At 35.3% G+C, this 17,904-nt stretch overlaps 1 protein-coding gene across 5 annotated transcripts in view; it reads right to left on the minus strand.

Moving 5' to 3' along the window:
- Positions 1-17,904, minus strand: part of SBF2 (SET binding factor 2) — a 249,473-nt gene that overhangs the window by 50,595 nt on the left and 180,974 nt on the right. For all 5 annotated transcript variants that reach the window (XM_035328948.1, XM_035328950.1, XM_035328949.1 and 2 more), the window contains 6 exons: positions 6,293-6,463; positions 4,117-4,379; positions 2,678-2,850; positions 2,339-2,412; positions 1,761-1,956; positions 893-1,020 (listed from right to left, as the gene is read on the minus strand). In XM_035328948.1, coding sequence (XP_035184839.1) covers positions 893-1,020; positions 1,761-1,956; positions 2,339-2,412; positions 2,678-2,850; positions 4,117-4,379; positions 6,293-6,463 — 1,005 coding nt within the window. The remainder of the gene's footprint in view (positions 1-892; positions 1,021-1,760; positions 1,957-2,338; positions 2,413-2,677; positions 2,851-4,116; positions 4,380-6,292; positions 6,464-17,904) is intronic.

A 17,904-nucleotide genomic window follows, 5' to 3' on the forward strand; every position in this document is an offset into this window, starting at 1 on the left:
AACTGTATCAAACCCTAGCTGTTACAAAGGGAACAGAAAGAAAACTGTTTTCATTTTCATAACCTAACACAGCACTATGCTAAACAAAAGCAGATATGATGTTTGACCAGAATCCAGCACTAAAAACACTGAGCTAGGTCTGCATTTAGCACATCATTGAAGTATGCTAATTATCTTGGTAAAATATTTCTGGGGAAAAAAAAAGTTCTCATGAAGTCCTCTCAAAAAGTCCATAGGAACAACTTTGTTGTTGTTGTTGTTGTTTTACTTATTTGTATTCCTAATCTTATCCTTCTGACTGGGATATTTAAGAATGATCAGTTAAATAATGTGCACTTTGTAAGCAACTACTAAAATGTTGATAATCTGTATTATTTTCAGATGTTAAAGAGTTATTGTTCTCAATGAAAGTTTATTTCTGCAGTCAGCCTCCCCAACAGAGTATTTCTTGTCTTAAGCACTGAAGTCTACTTTCAGTCTGTGACATCAATTCTTTGCCTTTAACTTCCCATCTTCTAGGATTTAACCACAGATGAGATTACCACCAATAAGGAACATTTGGAGGCCTCAGAGAAGTCATGATTCCCAATTCTTTGAAGTCCATCTATGTCAGTTGCCCTACACTAAATGCTTCTGCTGAACACACTGAAATAGCCCTTTACTGGATCCAAAATAGAAAGGTGAGAAAAGAAGAGAAAGAAACATGAAAACAGTAATGCTGTGAGTATCAACTGGGCCAAAAAAAAGTGAGAGTTTCTTTGAGAGGAGTCCACATTCTGTATTGACTTGACAGGGCAGGAAACTGAACTCTTCCCAAGTATCAGGACAAACTGCTGCTCAAAAGTATTTTGAGCTTTCTGTGTCACTTAAGTCTTACAAAATTTCCTTTTACCTGAAAGGTAGCTGAAGTGATCTGCAGACCTTCTTGCATACTCTGCTGCAACTGGTTTTGTATAGTGATCTTCTTCTCCTTCGTAACAGATGCAATAGGAAAGCTCCGGATCACTGCCTGCTCTCCCACTGAGGACCACAGAATGTTGTTTATAGATACTTGTTAGATTACAGAATCAGTTCTGTTTTGGTCACACTGTACTTTGAACAGATAGGAATGACCAAGCACAAAGCAACAGGAAAAATAACAGTCCAGAATTTATTTCAGGCAAAAGACCTGAAAAGTTGAAATTCAAATATTATCCATATTATCCATAATCTTTTTTTTTTCCTACTTAATTCTTTACGTATGACTGTGAACTTTCCCAAATAAACTTGTACTTCTGAAAGACAATTTAATTTAATGGCAAGTGTCAAAATATAAAAACTATCATTCAGAAGAGCAATTTCCATTACATATTAAACACAAAAGTTAATTTATTAATAATCATTGAAAGGAGAATACTAACTAATGAATGTTTTTCATTTTACACAATTCCAGCGTCTGAAAAAAATGGTTTATTGGAAAGCTAGGAGTAGTGGAAACCACAGATATACATGAATGTCAATATAGGAAAATATGTAAGAGCACAGTATATATGTTCCCTCATTTGAAGAAATCCAGTTAAGTTAAATACAAAATCAAGATCAATCACTGTCAAAGCTAGTGATGAAAACCTATAATAGAAAATAATTCCAATGTGATCAACATGAAAAATTATACTTAGAGGTATATGCATTTTGATGCTGATGCTTGAAGAGATAGATAGGCCAACTCAAAGTCTTGCCTATCTGAAGTACTCCAGTTATCATTGTTTAGTTTTTCTTACCCAGCTGATCATGAGGAGTGCCTTTGAATATAATTCTGTAGGTGGTAAGGAACAAAGCTCCTTCAGCAGGGAGGATGTGAGGACCTCCAAGCAGTCCTCCTGTAGCTTCCTCTCTGCCATCAGGATCTAGTAGCACACGGAGTCCTTCACAAACAAATTCTTCTCCTGGCAGTAAAGCTGGTCGTAGAATTTTGGGCTGATGCAAATAAATTAGCATAAGTGTAATAGAGATACCAGTGTTATAGCTCAGCCTAGTTACATTTGGCATAAAAAAGACTCAAAACAAAATTGTTATGAGACTGATTCCACAGAAGGGAGATGGTGTTTGGACTCAACTAAGAGAAATGGGTCTCAAAAAACAGTGGGTATGCAACAGCTTGTTTATGATCAGAAGTCTGGCTCTTCTAGTTTTGTAAGTTCATGTTTCAGGAGACCAAAGCCAAGCACTATTTATCATTGGTGGAAAATTTCTAACAATGTTTTGATGTTTCCTCCTAACATTATGAGGAAGAAAAAAATGACTGAATTGCATGATTCTAATACTTGTAAGGAATACAAACATGTTTCATAATACTTGCCTTCTGTATTGGTGGAAGCCTTCTACTCTCACGATGGACAGCCTCCAGGGTCTCTATGTGCATTGCTACAATGCCTGGAAATCAGTAATACCATAAATGAAGTCTGGCATAATATGAAAGGGAAAGTTGCAATCTAATTAGAACTCTGATATTCTGAAATTCTCAAATTTAATCATCAAGGGAATAGTTAGTTGAAATTCAACAGCAATTACAGTCTTTAAAAGAAATCTGATCTTCTATCGCCACTGAAATTAACTGAAAGGAAAATGTGCATTTCTCTCATTAGAAAAGAAGAAAAACGAAAGAATACAAATGCATGTTTTTTGTCATAATTCTTACCTGGTATCATGCAGTGAAGACCCTTGATGTGATCCTGTGTAACTCCGCTCTCTGTGCAAACCTTGTCAATAAATCTGGTGATGAAGCGTACAACTGCATTTGCCACATCATTGTTCTCAGAGTCCTCAAACCCACTTTCCGTGTCATAACTCTCTGCAACACTGCCTGCAATACTTTGGAGATAAATAGAAATATTTCAAGTGTGGAAAAAATAAGCTGGTGAAACATGCATGATACCTGCCTAGACACATAAAAGCTGTATCTTTTTCTAGTAAAAATACATAAACCACTTGCTGAAAACATATGCTCCTACCACGATTACACTGTATTCCCAGTATCATTAACGGTGTCAGAATTGCATGACGACATAGAACATTTTCTCCATTAATTCAGTAGCGAAGACCAGCTCGCAAGAGAAAAAAATAGATCAATTGCTTGGAAATAATCTCTCTGTCTTCTCAAAAAGTTAACTACATTATTTACAACCCATGTTAAATACAGAAGAATTAATTAAATAAATATTATAATTGCAGAGTAAAGTAAAGTATTTAAAAACAGAAAACGACTATAAAAAAGTATTTTGTGCATCAGGTGTACGATGTGGGAGATGTATTTCAAACATCTGAAAAGGCTTCCCATAACAACATTAGAAGCCATATTCATACATTGTAATATATGCTGTGACTCAGCTATTGAACGTATCTCAGTGACTGAGTTTAGAGGTGCTTAGTCAGCAGAGAAGAGTAGACAGTGGAGTTCAATACACATAACCTATTTGCTTGATGTCAGTGTCCTCATACAGTGTTCTACAGTTTTATCATATGAGAATTTTGACTGGTCATAGGTAAAAATGAAGACAATAAATAGAGAGGGAGGAAGGCTTGCTATGAAATCTCCTGGATTTGTGTGCTAGGGAAAGGAACTGTCTTTATGCTCCTCCTGCCCCCTTAGTAATCTAACATTTGTCCCAGTGGTATAGCCTTCTTGCTTTTTCTGACCTCAGTAACTTTCTTCCTTGAAGCTGTAGCAGCACAGAAATTGTAATTTTAAGGATATATATATACTTTCTTGAAAAAAACAAACACCCTTCATGAACATAAACTCAAGTTATAGGAAAACTAACAGAGTAAACAGAGTAATTTTGGGGCTGCTGTTTTCTTTCTCATTATACTCTAGCGTTTGTCTTCAATGTTTGCATTACTACATTAAAAAATCTTCTTGAAGCAATACAATTTTCATGTTCCTTTAAGTGGCAGTAAATTTGTCGACGTGATATTTCATCATTTAAGAGCAACTATGTTAGATTTCCACTCTCCTTAATTAATGATCTTGAAAAGAAGATACTAAAAAAACTGATGTTTAGATGAAGTTCTGAAAACTAGTATGTTTTTGAAAGTATTGTCCCAGATGACTGATTACCACTGAAGTTGTGTACCCACCTGTTTGTGACAATACTATTACTTCCACTCTCCCAGTCACCAGTAGCTGATGCTCTCAATAACTTGTTCTTACTTGTATCCAGTGGTACTAGCAGGTAGACCATGAGGTTAGCAAAATGGATTGCCTGACTGAAAACTGTACTTTCCTCATTCTGGACTAATTCCTGCTGAGTTTGTTTATTAAGAGTTGGCCATAACCGCAATTGTTCAGCAGCCAGGTCCATTGCTGTCTTATCGTGGTCTGGACCTACAGAATTTTTCTCCTAAAAGACATATAAATACAAATAAACAATCACTCTAAAAAACAACTTTTAGTAAAAAAAAAAAAAAGTTTACTAAAATGTTTATTAAAATTATTCAATTGTTTAAATTATATATTTATTTAAAAATAGAAAGCAAATAGCTATGCTTAGTAGGGTTTATTAGAGTATGATTATAGCAACTCAGGGTTGAAGTAGTTTACTGAAATACACAAGTAGCATTGCCTACTGTAGGCAGGTCTAATTTAACATTATTTCTTTCTAGATCTTTTTTTATGCTGCGTAATCTTTTATGTGACTTCAGAGTGGTTTACTGATTTTAATATAGCTGCTTTCCTTAGCTTATCTGCTTAGCTCACATAAGATCAAGCATAAATCAGATTGAGAAACAACATGCAGCTGATTGCTTGATGCAGATGATATCTTCCAAATTCCTAGGATGTCCAGGTGAGGCAAGCTTTTATATAAATAGTTTCCAGACCAGCTGAAAACATTCAAGTCTTTGCATGTTGGAGTCCAATTCCAGCATTTGCTTGGATCAAATTAGGTAGATGACATGCAGCCAAATTATATTATAGCCTGAGAAAATTAGAATAAAAGAATCTGGAAGCTGATATTACTGACCTAACACCTGATGTTAAATTATTAGAGGACTAAGTATCCTGTAAACATTTTTCTTCATACTATGTAAAGCTCAGCTAATTTAGCATACAAACATGTGACGCTTCACGTAGATGCTTTCTTCTAAGTTTTACTATTCTTTGAATTTTTCCTTACACAATGTCAAATTCAAAGGGGCTCCCAGTACACAACCACACAGTCCTCTTTAATCCTGACATATCTGACATGCCTTTTCAATTCTTCATTCTAACTACATTTCTGGTAATCTCTCTCTTTATTTTACTTCTTCTCTTTACAGTGCTGTATGTCTTTGGGAAGCATACATTTTCCAGTCACCTATTTGATAGCTCTATTTTCATAAAAGAAGAGAGATTATAAATAGCTTTTTATTGTGTGTATGTGCTCCTTACAAATTCTAATTTTAGTATACTGCAAGACTTCCCATTACACTTTCATTTTTGCATTAGAGGTGTACTTTCTTCTTATTGAGAAGGTTTGTGTTCTGGAAGATCTGTCCAGTTTTAATAAAGCAAGCAATACCATTCAACAGAAACCAGCCTGGGGCTCGGTAACAATCTATTACAGGGACACTGGAAATGCTGCTTACTTAAGCTGTTGATGTAACAGAACTCTTGCTAGTTGTCACATTGTTATATGATAAGTTATTATTATCAGGAAAAAATACACCTTAAAGGGTGGAAAAATGACACAAAAAGTGGTGTTACATAAAAATCATAAGGGCAACATCAAATTATAGTGCTCTGCAGGTAAGTCCAAATTTTTGTTATTTTTATTGTTAATGTATACTGCCAAAGATCAGTAACTGAGTATCAGTGTGATTATTTTTCTCCACCACTGTTAAGTGTGTAAGTGCCCTAAAAAAGCTTTAAGTGAATGAACTGTGAAAATGCTCTTTCTGTACGTCTCTAAGCTGACCTCCTAAAGAGTATTTTTCTTCAGAAAATTAAGTGCTAACAACATTTTTACATTAAAGATGATATTCTAAAGTACAATATTTATTTTCAGAAGAGTATAGGTAAATGTTAAGACATTTTCTTCAATGGCAAAGTTCTTCTTGACTGAGATTTTCAGGTATTTTTTCATAGGTTTAATTTGGACACTAACTAGTAGCACATCTTCATATGAACATAGATATGTATCAGTATCTTTAACACAGGAAAAATGAGAGAAAAACACAGAAAATTTGAGAAACTGTAACTTAGCTTTTTATAACTTAGAAGATAATTAAAATGTGAGTAAAAAACACTACCCTGATATTTAATACATTCTCCTACCTTTTGTCTCAATTGTACTGCATGGTTGTCTTCTTTGGCTGTAAGGTAGAGGGAACGAACTTGATTTTGCACGTTGCCATAGAAGGTTGTTTCCCAAAACTGCTGGTTAGTCCAGATAGGATGGTCTTGTACACAGGTATAAGCAAACTGACTAACTCCAGGAGCTAATTTCTGAAAGCAAAACAAGTGCAAAAGAGGCAAAATTCCTCTATTATTTCATTTTTGTTCAAAGGCTATGACTTGACTATTGAAAATTTTACCAAAGCAGTTGTACACAAATATGCAATATATGCTGTCTTTTGTAATGTAATATAGGAAAGAGAAATTATCTCTGGTTTTGTGCCCTTAAAGAAATTAATGTTGTATACAAGTCTAATGTCAGTGCAAGGCATGGCTTTCTTGATTCACTGTAGAAAAATGAGACTCCAGAGGGAGAATTCTGTGATGACAGTATAGAACACTGCTCTAATACAAAGTACTTTCCTTGCCAACAAAATGTAATATTTTTTATATCCTACATCACAGCATTAAGTATTCAAACAGAAGAAAATTCTCATTTCATTTAGAAGTCAGAACTACAGTAATGAAATTTAAAGTAACCGTACACGGCAACTGAGTCCTTCCAACAGGCTGCATTTGTTGCAGCAGCACAAAATTAGATAAATTGTTCTCTTCACTGTCATCTACTGCATTGTATGACCCACATCCAGCTCCTGAAAGAGTACTCACTGAATGCATATGTTCCTGGAGTCACAAGGGTCTGGATCCCTATGCTAAGGTTTCATACAAACAGTATTGACACTCGTTACCAAAGCACTGTTTTTTTCAAGTAGGTCTATTTATTTACGTGACACTAGGCCTTCAGCAAGATGCTTAATGTTCTTGATAACCACATACAATGAAAATAAATTTATTTCAAGAACTCCAAATATGAAACATCGAATCTTCTACCATATGTTCTCACTTTCTGAAAAAGTCCACAGAGACAATCTTGTTTTATACTGCATATAGCAAAGAAGCACACAATCTAAATATCTACTTATTTCTACAATAAAACTGAATACGCTACCAGATGCCTCATTTAATATTTTCACTGTCAGACTACTACCTATACCTGAAATATACACTACATCTAGAAGCAGAATTTTACGTTAATGATTATGTTCTAAAACACTTTACTCTAGAGCAAAAATACTACTTGATTGCATATTTACAATTCTACAGTCATACACAACAGCCAGTCCATACAATAATTCCCTAGTAAGAACTCAAGTGGAACGCTAGAAAATTGTTACTGAAAATTTTAAAGCCTGGTTTACAGATTTCTGGTTTTGCAATTCTTTGAACTGTGTTTTCCACACTGTGCTCTTCCAAGTACAACATGAACTGAAAATCCTGATCATGTGCCACTTATTCATTCCCCATTGAAGACAAGTTCCTTTGAAATGGTATGATTGAGGAAATAATTTGTAACACACTACTAAAATTTAGCCAATTGAAATATCTTCTTGCAATTAACCATCAAAAAGTGATAAATTTTATTTAATCATGCACAAATTTCATCAAAATTTCTTGGTAACCTGTTAAATCCAAATATATGGAAGACGCAAATTACGTTAAAGGAGACTTTGTTTATTCACTGTGGATCGAAACATAAGACAACTGGTTAGTTTAGGCTCCCAGGTTTCAGTTGTGATGAAGTTTATGGTAGCTCACATGAACTGATAACTGATCATTCGATCACTGCACAGTAAGAGCTCCGATCTTTGACCTAGCTGTTAAATCACAGACCAGAACAGCTCACATAATCTCTTCCTGATCACAGAATGGTTGAGGTGGGAAGGGACCTCTGGAGGTCATGCATCCAACCTCCTCTGCCTCAAGCTAGGCCACCCAGAGCAGGTTGCCCAGCTCCCTGTCCAGATGACTTTTGAAGAAGAAAGAAAGAAAGAAAGAAGAGAAAGTTTAAACTCATAATCCTAGGTTCATAATAACAGTGTTCCAGAAATAAAACAAATGGCAAAATCTGATAGTGGCTAGAGCACTGAATCAAAGTCAGGACTTGCAGTTCCAGGCTCAGCTCTGCCTATTTTGGGGGGCAAAACCACTTAGGATTCTCACCCTGTTTCAGTTAATTAGTGAAAAATCAACATTAATAGAAACCTCATGGTTGCTCCTATACAGTCAAAAATCCTTGAAGAAGAAGTTCTCTCAGAATACAAGCATTCCATGAAGCTTCAAGTGTCTATATTCTCCATCCTGAGAGTGTTAGGCTAGAATGGAAGCTAATCTAATACATCTAACAGGCCCCGATGTTTACTGTTGTGTTCAAAAGGAATTTGCACAGGATTTCTCTGATTTAAGTAAAACAGTAGTTCAGTGTTTTTCCTCAGCCAATACTACATATATAACATGAATCTTCACCTATCTTTCCACAAGACAGCTAAAGTATACTGATATTTATGCTCTTTTTCTCTGTTCTGATAATTAATTTCTGCCAGACAGGATGAATGTGGGAGTCAGCAAAAGAATTTCCTACTTATAAGGGAGGATTTAAGGGCTGACAGCTTAAAATACACACCAGTAGAAAATCATAAAAATAGTTCTGAACAGATAAAGTCCTTCATCTAAAGCTGTCTGTATGATAGCCTAAATGACCACTGAGGTGTAAGCTGTAATAAGTTCCAGAAAATGAGTGATCTTCTGCAAAGTACATTGAGATCTTGCAATAGACTAAGAGTACTTAAACAACAAAAAATCCCCTCCAGCCCGCATTACATATGAAAGAGCCATCACCCATATCAAAACAATGAATTACATTCTACAGTCTGTGAAAACACAAGCTAGATTTGGGACTTGCTACGTGTGGCTGTATGTAATTTCCTGAAATCAGGAATGAAATTTGCATTGTTTCCACTTTACTGAGCGGCACAGGACAATACCTGCCTCAATTTTTTTCACTTTTTCCTGACACTGGATACTTCTGGTTCTGAAAATGATACTTACAGCTCAGTGAAAAATGTGTACCGACTCCCAGGCACACTGTGAGGTGCCCCAGCAGCTTCTCTATTACATTATGTTATTTATATTGCTTGTTTCTGGTAAAGAAAAGCATGCTTGGCACTGATTGCTCATCAGTCATTATCTGCGACAACACACAAGCTTAAAGAAAAAAGCAAGTTTGTTCTAGCAAAGCAAAGGATCGAGTTCTTGATTACAAATTTGAAAAAAAGAGTGAAAAAAAAAAAGAGTAAAAAACAGAATATGAATGCACCTGCAACTACTCTTTTCTCACAGGTATTACCAAGGGTTATACTGCATACCTCTTAAAGGAGCAAACCCAACAACACCAAATTGCCAGAAACACTGACCTTCAGAAGTAAACTTAATTTCTGTCTCCAACTTGTATTCTAGGTTATGGGTTTGGATATTTTTGGTGACAAGATGAAGGAAGAGAGGGGAGAAGGAGGTTGCTGCTGAATAAAAGCAAATAAAAGCTTCATTCTCAACTCCTCAAGGAATCACTGTGCTACAGTTCATCTGCTTGACTTCCGAGAGAAAGCTACAGCAACATCAGCGAAATTACCCCCCGAACTTCTCTGCATACCAAAGGGGATCAAAGCACTCCCTCTGTGCTGGGTAACGTTCTCCCTGGTAGTATGCAAATGTAAGTTTATAGACAGCCAGGACATAGCAAGACAGATACTCTAAAGGGTTACTCCCCGTCTTGGAGCCGTTTATGTAGACATTCGATTACCAACCATCACATATCGAGAATAGGTTCCACTTACTGCAGGCAACATGCTGACCCTCTTCAAGGTGACACACCAAGCTCTACATGTGGCCATATTCCATGAGCCAGTCCTGTATTCACGTGTCTGCTGTGCCCACACAGACACCTGATAAATTCAAAGGACTTCTAAGAAGCCCAGAGGATCACACTACAGAGACTGACCCGCAGAGGTGAGGTTTATCTATGTACTAACTTCATACAACTTGCATCACATCATGCTTTTATCAATATTAACCACAGCATACAAATACTTAAACAAGTGTACGTGTATATGAATATGTTTTCAAGCCTGACTGAGTGCCACATGGATAGATTAAGTAAAAAAAAAATAAAAAAAAAATTAATAATCTATTCAATAAATGGCTTTCCCGCTTGGTCTAAAATACAAAATTATATCCATATGAATTGTACACACAAATGTGGGCAAAGATCACACAAGCATAAAATAATAATGATTATGCTTCCATTATTTTTTTTGTTTAGTTTTGCTTTTTACTGCTTTGGAAAAAAAAGGACACAATACTAGATCAAGCATCTTCTCTCACCCCAAAACCTTTCCAACATGAGAGAAAACTGTTTGCCACCTTCTCCCACCCACCTTCAGAAAGTCCCCCGACAGGACTGATCACAAGATTAATTTAAATTCTAAAATACTTTAAATTGTAAGTAGCAACTTACACTGCTAATCTACTGTTATTTCACCAAGAAAAATAAAAGAAAGGCCAACTGATGTTCAGTTCAGTGCTAACAAATCACAAATGGGTACACAAAACCAGCAGAGGGCAATAGAATTCTAGAATTTTGCAAATTTGGGATGTAACTCTGGAGGGAGTTTTACTTATTGTATAGATTTTCTAGCAAAGGTGACTTAAACATCTAAATACACATTGTCTTTAATGCCAGATTCATGAAGATCAAGTATGCATTACTTGAAGCTATACAGAGTATCTCAAAGATTTCTACACAATTGTACGAAGACAGACGTATGTATGTTAACACAAAATTACATGTAACATTAAATAATATACGGTGAAATACTACTTCATTCTCTGAAGAGATAAAAAGATGTACAAAGTTCTATTATACACAGATCACACTAGGTAAATTAAAATCATCTAGCATGATGGACTTTCAGAAGGTGCAAAAAAAAAAAAAAAGAGGAAAAAGAGATGACATTTTTGTTATTCGCTTCCAAAACTCCTTGCTAAGATAAATGTTAAAAAAATCCTGTAGTTAGTCCCTCCCACAAATGTGCTAAGGTCACATTATACTCTTCTTTTCCATGAAGGAATTCTGGATTTTTTTCCACCTAAAAATAGCTTTGAAAGTGAGATCTGCTCTACCTGCAAAGGCGTAAAATCTGTTCTGCAGACATGTATTATGTATCCTTTCAAAAACAAAGTACACATATTAAAATATTAAAGGTCAAATATAATGTTTTGGCATTTGTGATACTGCAAAACCACTTGACCATAGCTAAGGAGAATCCCCAAGATTCCTATTTTAACTAAAAGAAGCATGATTGCTTCTTACAAAAATAATGTACTGAACTATAATCTTTGTTTGAATGTAACTCCTAATGAACGTAATAAAAGCCCTTGATGGGAGAGTGTTGGAAATACTGACAGAACTTTGACCATCACCTTAATACTTTCATCTATGACCACACTCAAATTCATGAGCACCTATCAAGTAGCTACATAATCCTTTCTCAAAATTCAGTGAAATAATGTTTCTGTGTCACCTCTGTAAAACCTTCACCCATAGTTAATCTACTGCTGGACGGAAGCAACAACAATTATGACGACTAATACTGCTTTACAGCTTCCCTGCTGTGCCTCAAACTGCCTGGCTTCAAGCATTAGTACTTATTTCAAACTCGTATTGTAAACACTTCAGGAGAGGGATCATCATCTTTGTGTTCTTTGGTACAAAAGCAAGACCAGCAGCTCCAGCAGCTCTTGTCTGTAATTAGGGCTCCTGGATTTTCCGGTAACACAAATACTACTAAGACAAAGATGTGATACATTATAAATCATCCTTAATCTATTTTTTGCCTGTCAGCTTGTATACACGCAAAACGTCTAATATCTCTGAATGAAGAACTGTTACATATGATGATATATGGAAAAGCAATTGGTATATTAAGTTCATATTTTAAAATCTAGTTTATATCATAAAAATACCACATGGTGGTTTTGTTACACTCCACAAGTCTAGGAACTGACCTCAACCTAAAGGTTAAACACATACCTTTTCCTGAGAAAATATGAATTGCCTGTAAGGATTAAAATCCAAAAATCCACTTCCAGTCCTGCAAAATGATTATTGTATATCATGCCATGTTACATTTTCCCCTCACATTACCACTCTCCCTCTTTACAAGCCAGACTGTTACGTGGAGTTGAAACATTACAATCTCTGCTGATATGAAGAAGCATTGTGGCTCTCATAGTAAAATAACAGCAAAATCCAACAATGAAAGCAAATACATAATTCTTTTGATGCTTGTAACTCCAACAGAATTATTGCAGAAAAGGATTTCTTCTCTGCTGTGCGATGTCCTTAGTTATGCTACTATTTATTCTAGAAGAGTTTATGTAAAAATAGTCAGGACCTGAAGTCTGCCTACAAATACTTTCCTCTTTGTAGTTCAGTTTATTCCTTAACATCCAATATATGCTACTGGTATGCTCTTGCAGTTTCTAAGCATGTTAACAATGTATTTTTTCTTTTAGGTAATTGACACCGAAATTCTGAGAATGGATAAATAAGAGTAAGAGCTACTACTAAAAAGAATGTTACTTAATACAGTTTCAGTCATGAAAACATTTACACAAACTAAGATAGCATCAAAACTGGCAGAATATAGAGATATAAGAAGAAAATTAATGGAAGCAGACAAAGCTTCTTGCCAGAATAATAAAGGAAGTCTTTCAGGATGGGAGTTTTCTAAATTAAAGCCAACAATTCAAGAGTGCAGAATCTTAAAGTGGTTTCATCCCAAGCGCATCAGAGTAAGACAGAAATGACTAGAAGGAAAAACAGTAATTACATCTAAAAATGAAAATCAATCAGTACAGAAAGCCCTTTCACATTACAGGAAGTCCTTTTAGCTTTATAAAAGGCTAACCAACAAGTACTGCTGTTTATGAGAATTACCTGGGCCAATTACAGTTAAGTAGAAATGCAAATTAAGAATGAAAACTCACATTAAGTGTAAAAGCAAAAACAAAATCAATCAAACAACCAAACCCACAACACCACTAATTTGCTTTTCAAAATCAGCCGTCATCAGCTACCTCTATACAATTGCATGGTATTTATACAAATTCCAAGATACAGATTAATGCATTATTTGGTGAAAGGTAACAGGAGATAACATTAGTACCAGATTTTCCACTGCTTTTCACCATACATTTGGGCCAATACTCCACTGGTTTCATTAGATAATAACTGTAAGATTTGCTTGATAAAGACGTAAAAATTGAGCTGATTGTTTAATCAGCCTTTCCTCATGTCACTTTGTACCTGATGCTACATGAGAGAGAGCATTTCACATGATGATGCTTCCATTACATGTTATCATCCTGGAATTGGGTGTGTCTTGGAAAAAGGTCTGATGGCAGTATTTAAAACACGATAAACTACTCTGAATTTCTCTAGTACTCCCTCTTCAGTCTTTAGAGAATGCCCTTATCCCTGTAACATGCAATCCTCTGACACTTAAGAGGCTCTGGAGTGAAGAGGTCATTTACTTCGGCATTTCAAGGTGCGAAGATTTTCATCCATTATATGTCGTATCTGTCATAGCTGCTACTGCAACTTTGTAGTTCATTTCAACCAGGAAAGCATAAACTCAAATTAATTTCCTTTTGTTATTATGCTACGCTGAAGAGCATATATTTGCTGCTATGGAAAAAAAATGGACTATATATCATTTTTAGCAACAAAAATTCCAACTTCACATTTTCTCATTAAATTTCAAACCTTTCTCTTAAATTGTGATTTTGTACTACCTTGAAGATTAAAACCAACCAACACTTCCAATAGACAGTAACTTCTCAAAAATGATGCTACCACAATTCCTAAAATGACCCGAATAAAAACTTTGTAACATATTGAAAAGCTTTATGTAAATGATTCACCAAATTCTGGCAGAATTTTTTAAGAGACTGAATAAAGCAGACCTCCTATTTTATGTAATTCTATTTCTTTCTCAGTAGAGGAAGGCTTAGGTGTATGGAGTACAAACAATAAATGGGCAGAGGCACAAGAACATCCAATCAATACCTTAGCCTGAGGATTTCACTGAGCCCTAGCATGTGTATTTCTCCAATGTTTCACTGCACATTCTAAAATAAAATCAGCATCGGTATCCAACTGAAATTTTATTCAAAATTTGTTTGTTTACAAGCACAAAAAAAAAAAAGAATCCTAGTCCCTATTCTTTCCAAGAAGCATATCACTTAGTCACGTAAAAATTATGAACTGGTCTCCGATGTATCTCACTGTGTTACAGCAAAGGACAAGTGACAACTTTTATGTAATTCACCCAATCAACGAGACAGCTTGCTGCATTAGATTTGTTGGTAGTGGTGGTTTGTTTTTTTACTAAAACTAGATAAACACTATCCAAATTTTGTACATCAAGACATTAACAACTACTGACTCAGAAATCCAACACTTGTGATTATGAACTGCTCTGGCTACTGCAATTTGAAGACACCTATCCACTCAACATTTTTACTAACAAACTTGGGTTTCAGAGAAGTGTATTCTTATTATGGCATTTCCTTTAATCAAACACAGGCAATCAGAATTGTCACTTCTGAATACCCAATAACAATAATTCACAAGTGGGTTAAATGTATTTGAGCACATATGATTACAGACAGTCCAAGTAGGAAATTTTAATTATAAAATGTTGAAAAAAACTCCCTGAAAGTCAGAAGATTTTTTTTGTGTTACATTCTGCACACTCAGGTTCTGCAGCGGTTGAAGGATGCAACACACAAATCTGTGATCAGACTGGAGAACATCACCCTAGCTGAAAAGGGAGGGAAGATGAAGAAGCAGGCTCAACCTGTGGCTTGAAATAGCAGGGAGAAAAAGAGATTTTGCTTCCTCTGCCTGTTGTCCAGCGGACAGTGTGAAACTGGTGCCTACAAATGATCATCACTTTTGCTGCACCCTAAACCTTCAATACAGTGTAGTCTACACTACAGCTTGCCACCTTACAAAGAAACATAATTTGAAACAGTATATGCAAATTTTGTGAATTTGACAAGGCCAATTATACAATTGTGAAGCTGTCTTCCTTCCCAAAGTAATAAAATAAAATCAAAATTCCAAAATATCTTTTTCCCTTTCTTCCCATGTGAAGAACAACTCTTTACTGTGGCAATACAGAATAGTACATTTCTACTTTATACACAGAAAGAAATGACTGCATACCAAATAAGCCTGGGCCATCTGTACAAAAAACAAAAACAAACAAACAAAAAAAAAAAAAAAAAAAAAAAAAGGAAAAATTCTTTTATCTTCATGTATAAAGACATTTTATTTATATTGTTTCAATTTTAAACGAAATTCCAACAGCATTACTAATGGTAAACTAAAACCTTTTCCTAACCCAGAAGCAAAGACGTGTTTGTTTTTGTGACATTAAAAGTACACATCAAGAAATCCACTGTCACTGGTGAGTCACATTTTGCTAACAGCTCAAGTCTAATATCTAAAATTTTAAAAAAGCATTGTGACCATTTTTTCTAGAAAAATTCAAGTTATTTCTCCAGGCCACAAATATGTAGCCAGTACTGACTTCTTGTCTATGAATTTAATCCTGCCAGCTATGAGTTAGCCTACTTCTGTGATTAAATCCTGCCCGATCAAGTTTCACAACAGGCCACTCACCAGCCTTCGAGTTGGAATTCTTAAATTTCAACAGACATCCTACAAGCTGATACCATTCTGTACACGCCGTGATACTTCTCGTTCTTTTATTTAGATAATTGTAGAGATACCCTAGAGTAATCATTATGTAAGCAAAGACAATAGGAGGTGCACAAGACCCGTCAGATGACACAAGCTTGTTTCTTAAAATATATTTTATACTGTTTTCCCAATAATATTTTAAAATACCTCAGTGCTAGAGCTTTGGCTACTTCATGAGACTATTCCAAAACCTTAAAGACTTTACCCCTAAGAAGATGTTTCCTTACTACTTAGTTTCTTGGTTTCATCTGCTGGACCCGCATGAAAATACATCTTTCCTTTTATTTATAGACCTCAAACACTTGTTGTCTTTGTGCACCCACGTACGGTAATGCTATTTAGGATGAAAAGGTAATTGTTTCATTACTGCTCTCCTTTATGTTAGGCAACTAAAATGAATGCATATCCTGAAATTTAATATTTCATATGAACAACAGGTCTCTAACAAAGGAACTGTGATGTTGTGTAACTTCTTTTCATTATTTCATTTAAGTAACATGAATTACATGCATTGTAATGAAATCCCCTAATTTCCCATCAAAATGCTACAGCAAATACAAATGGTAAAATATATATTTGACTGATACAATTCCACAATGTCCTTAGATTTATTACTGTCTTTCTTACTGGTAACTTTATTTGGAGTACCACTTCTGCAGTAATACCAACTGAACACAAAAATGAAAACCTGTATTAGATTCTCACTTCCTGTCTTTTCCTGGCTTCCAAGAACACTGTGTAGTTTCAATGTAGCCAGGTGAAATAGTATTTAATACACTTCTGGCATTAAACATGGTGTTTTGATAACAAAAACATCAGTAAAAACAAATACATACTTCTAGGCACTACTTCAACACTTTTGTAAAGCATATTGACAATCACACTGCAGAGGCAAGATAGCTCCACACACTGAAGCAACAGTATTGAAATATCTGTAGCTGCCTACAGAAAGCAAAATATAGCTTGATGTGTGTATAAACAACACTGTATATGGGAATTCAGTAAAACTGACAAGCAATTCAGCAAAAAATGCTGTAACATGGTTTGACAGTGCAAACATACCAGTTTTGCCACTACGAATTTGAATAAAAACAATTAATTCCCCAAATGATTTTAATTTCAGTTTGTACATGCCTCTGGACTTATCAGGGACAGAATAGCAATATGCCTTTTTAAGCAGCAAAACTTACACCATAAGATTTCTGTAAAGAAAAAAAACAGAGAGTAGAAAACTTATAAACTGTTAATCAATATGTTAGAAAGCAGGAAGCTCAAGGGAAAAAAGAAATGCAGCAGGATTGGCCACAAGTTCTCCCCAGAACAGGCAAGAGGAACATTCATCTAGAGTAATTGTACAGCAGAAATCCCTCCAAGATATTATAAAGGGAGATTTGAAGGGGGTGGAAAAATGTCACCCATTATTCTTACTTTAAGAATATTGATACAGGTTGTTGTTCCTACACAGGTTCATGTCAGGCACTTAGCATACTCATTCCAGTCTAAAAATACTGAAAACCTCTAGAGAAGCTGAAAAAAGCTTCAGAAAGTTTCACTTTGACTCGAATTCCAAACAGAACCTATAAACTGTTAATTGTAACTAATCACTACAGAGTTTGTCTACCAATCTTATGTGCTGGAAAACACATCAGTATGTGTTTAGTACGAATAACTAAGTTTTATACCAAAATAAGTACTTTTGCCAAACAATTGTATCTAATGGGACATACCAAAGGGGACCATCACCGAACCTGAGGATTAGATCTGGGAAAAACAAAATTCTTTTTCTATTATGCATTAACAGCTGGCTTTTGCAAGCAACAGT

The sequence above is a fragment of the Oxyura jamaicensis genome, chromosome 5 (assembly GCF_011077185.1).
Source record: "Oxyura jamaicensis isolate SHBP4307 breed ruddy duck chromosome 5, BPBGC_Ojam_1.0, whole genome shotgun sequence".
NCBI classification, from domain to species: Eukaryota; Metazoa; Chordata; class Aves; order Anseriformes; family Anatidae; genus Oxyura; species Oxyura jamaicensis.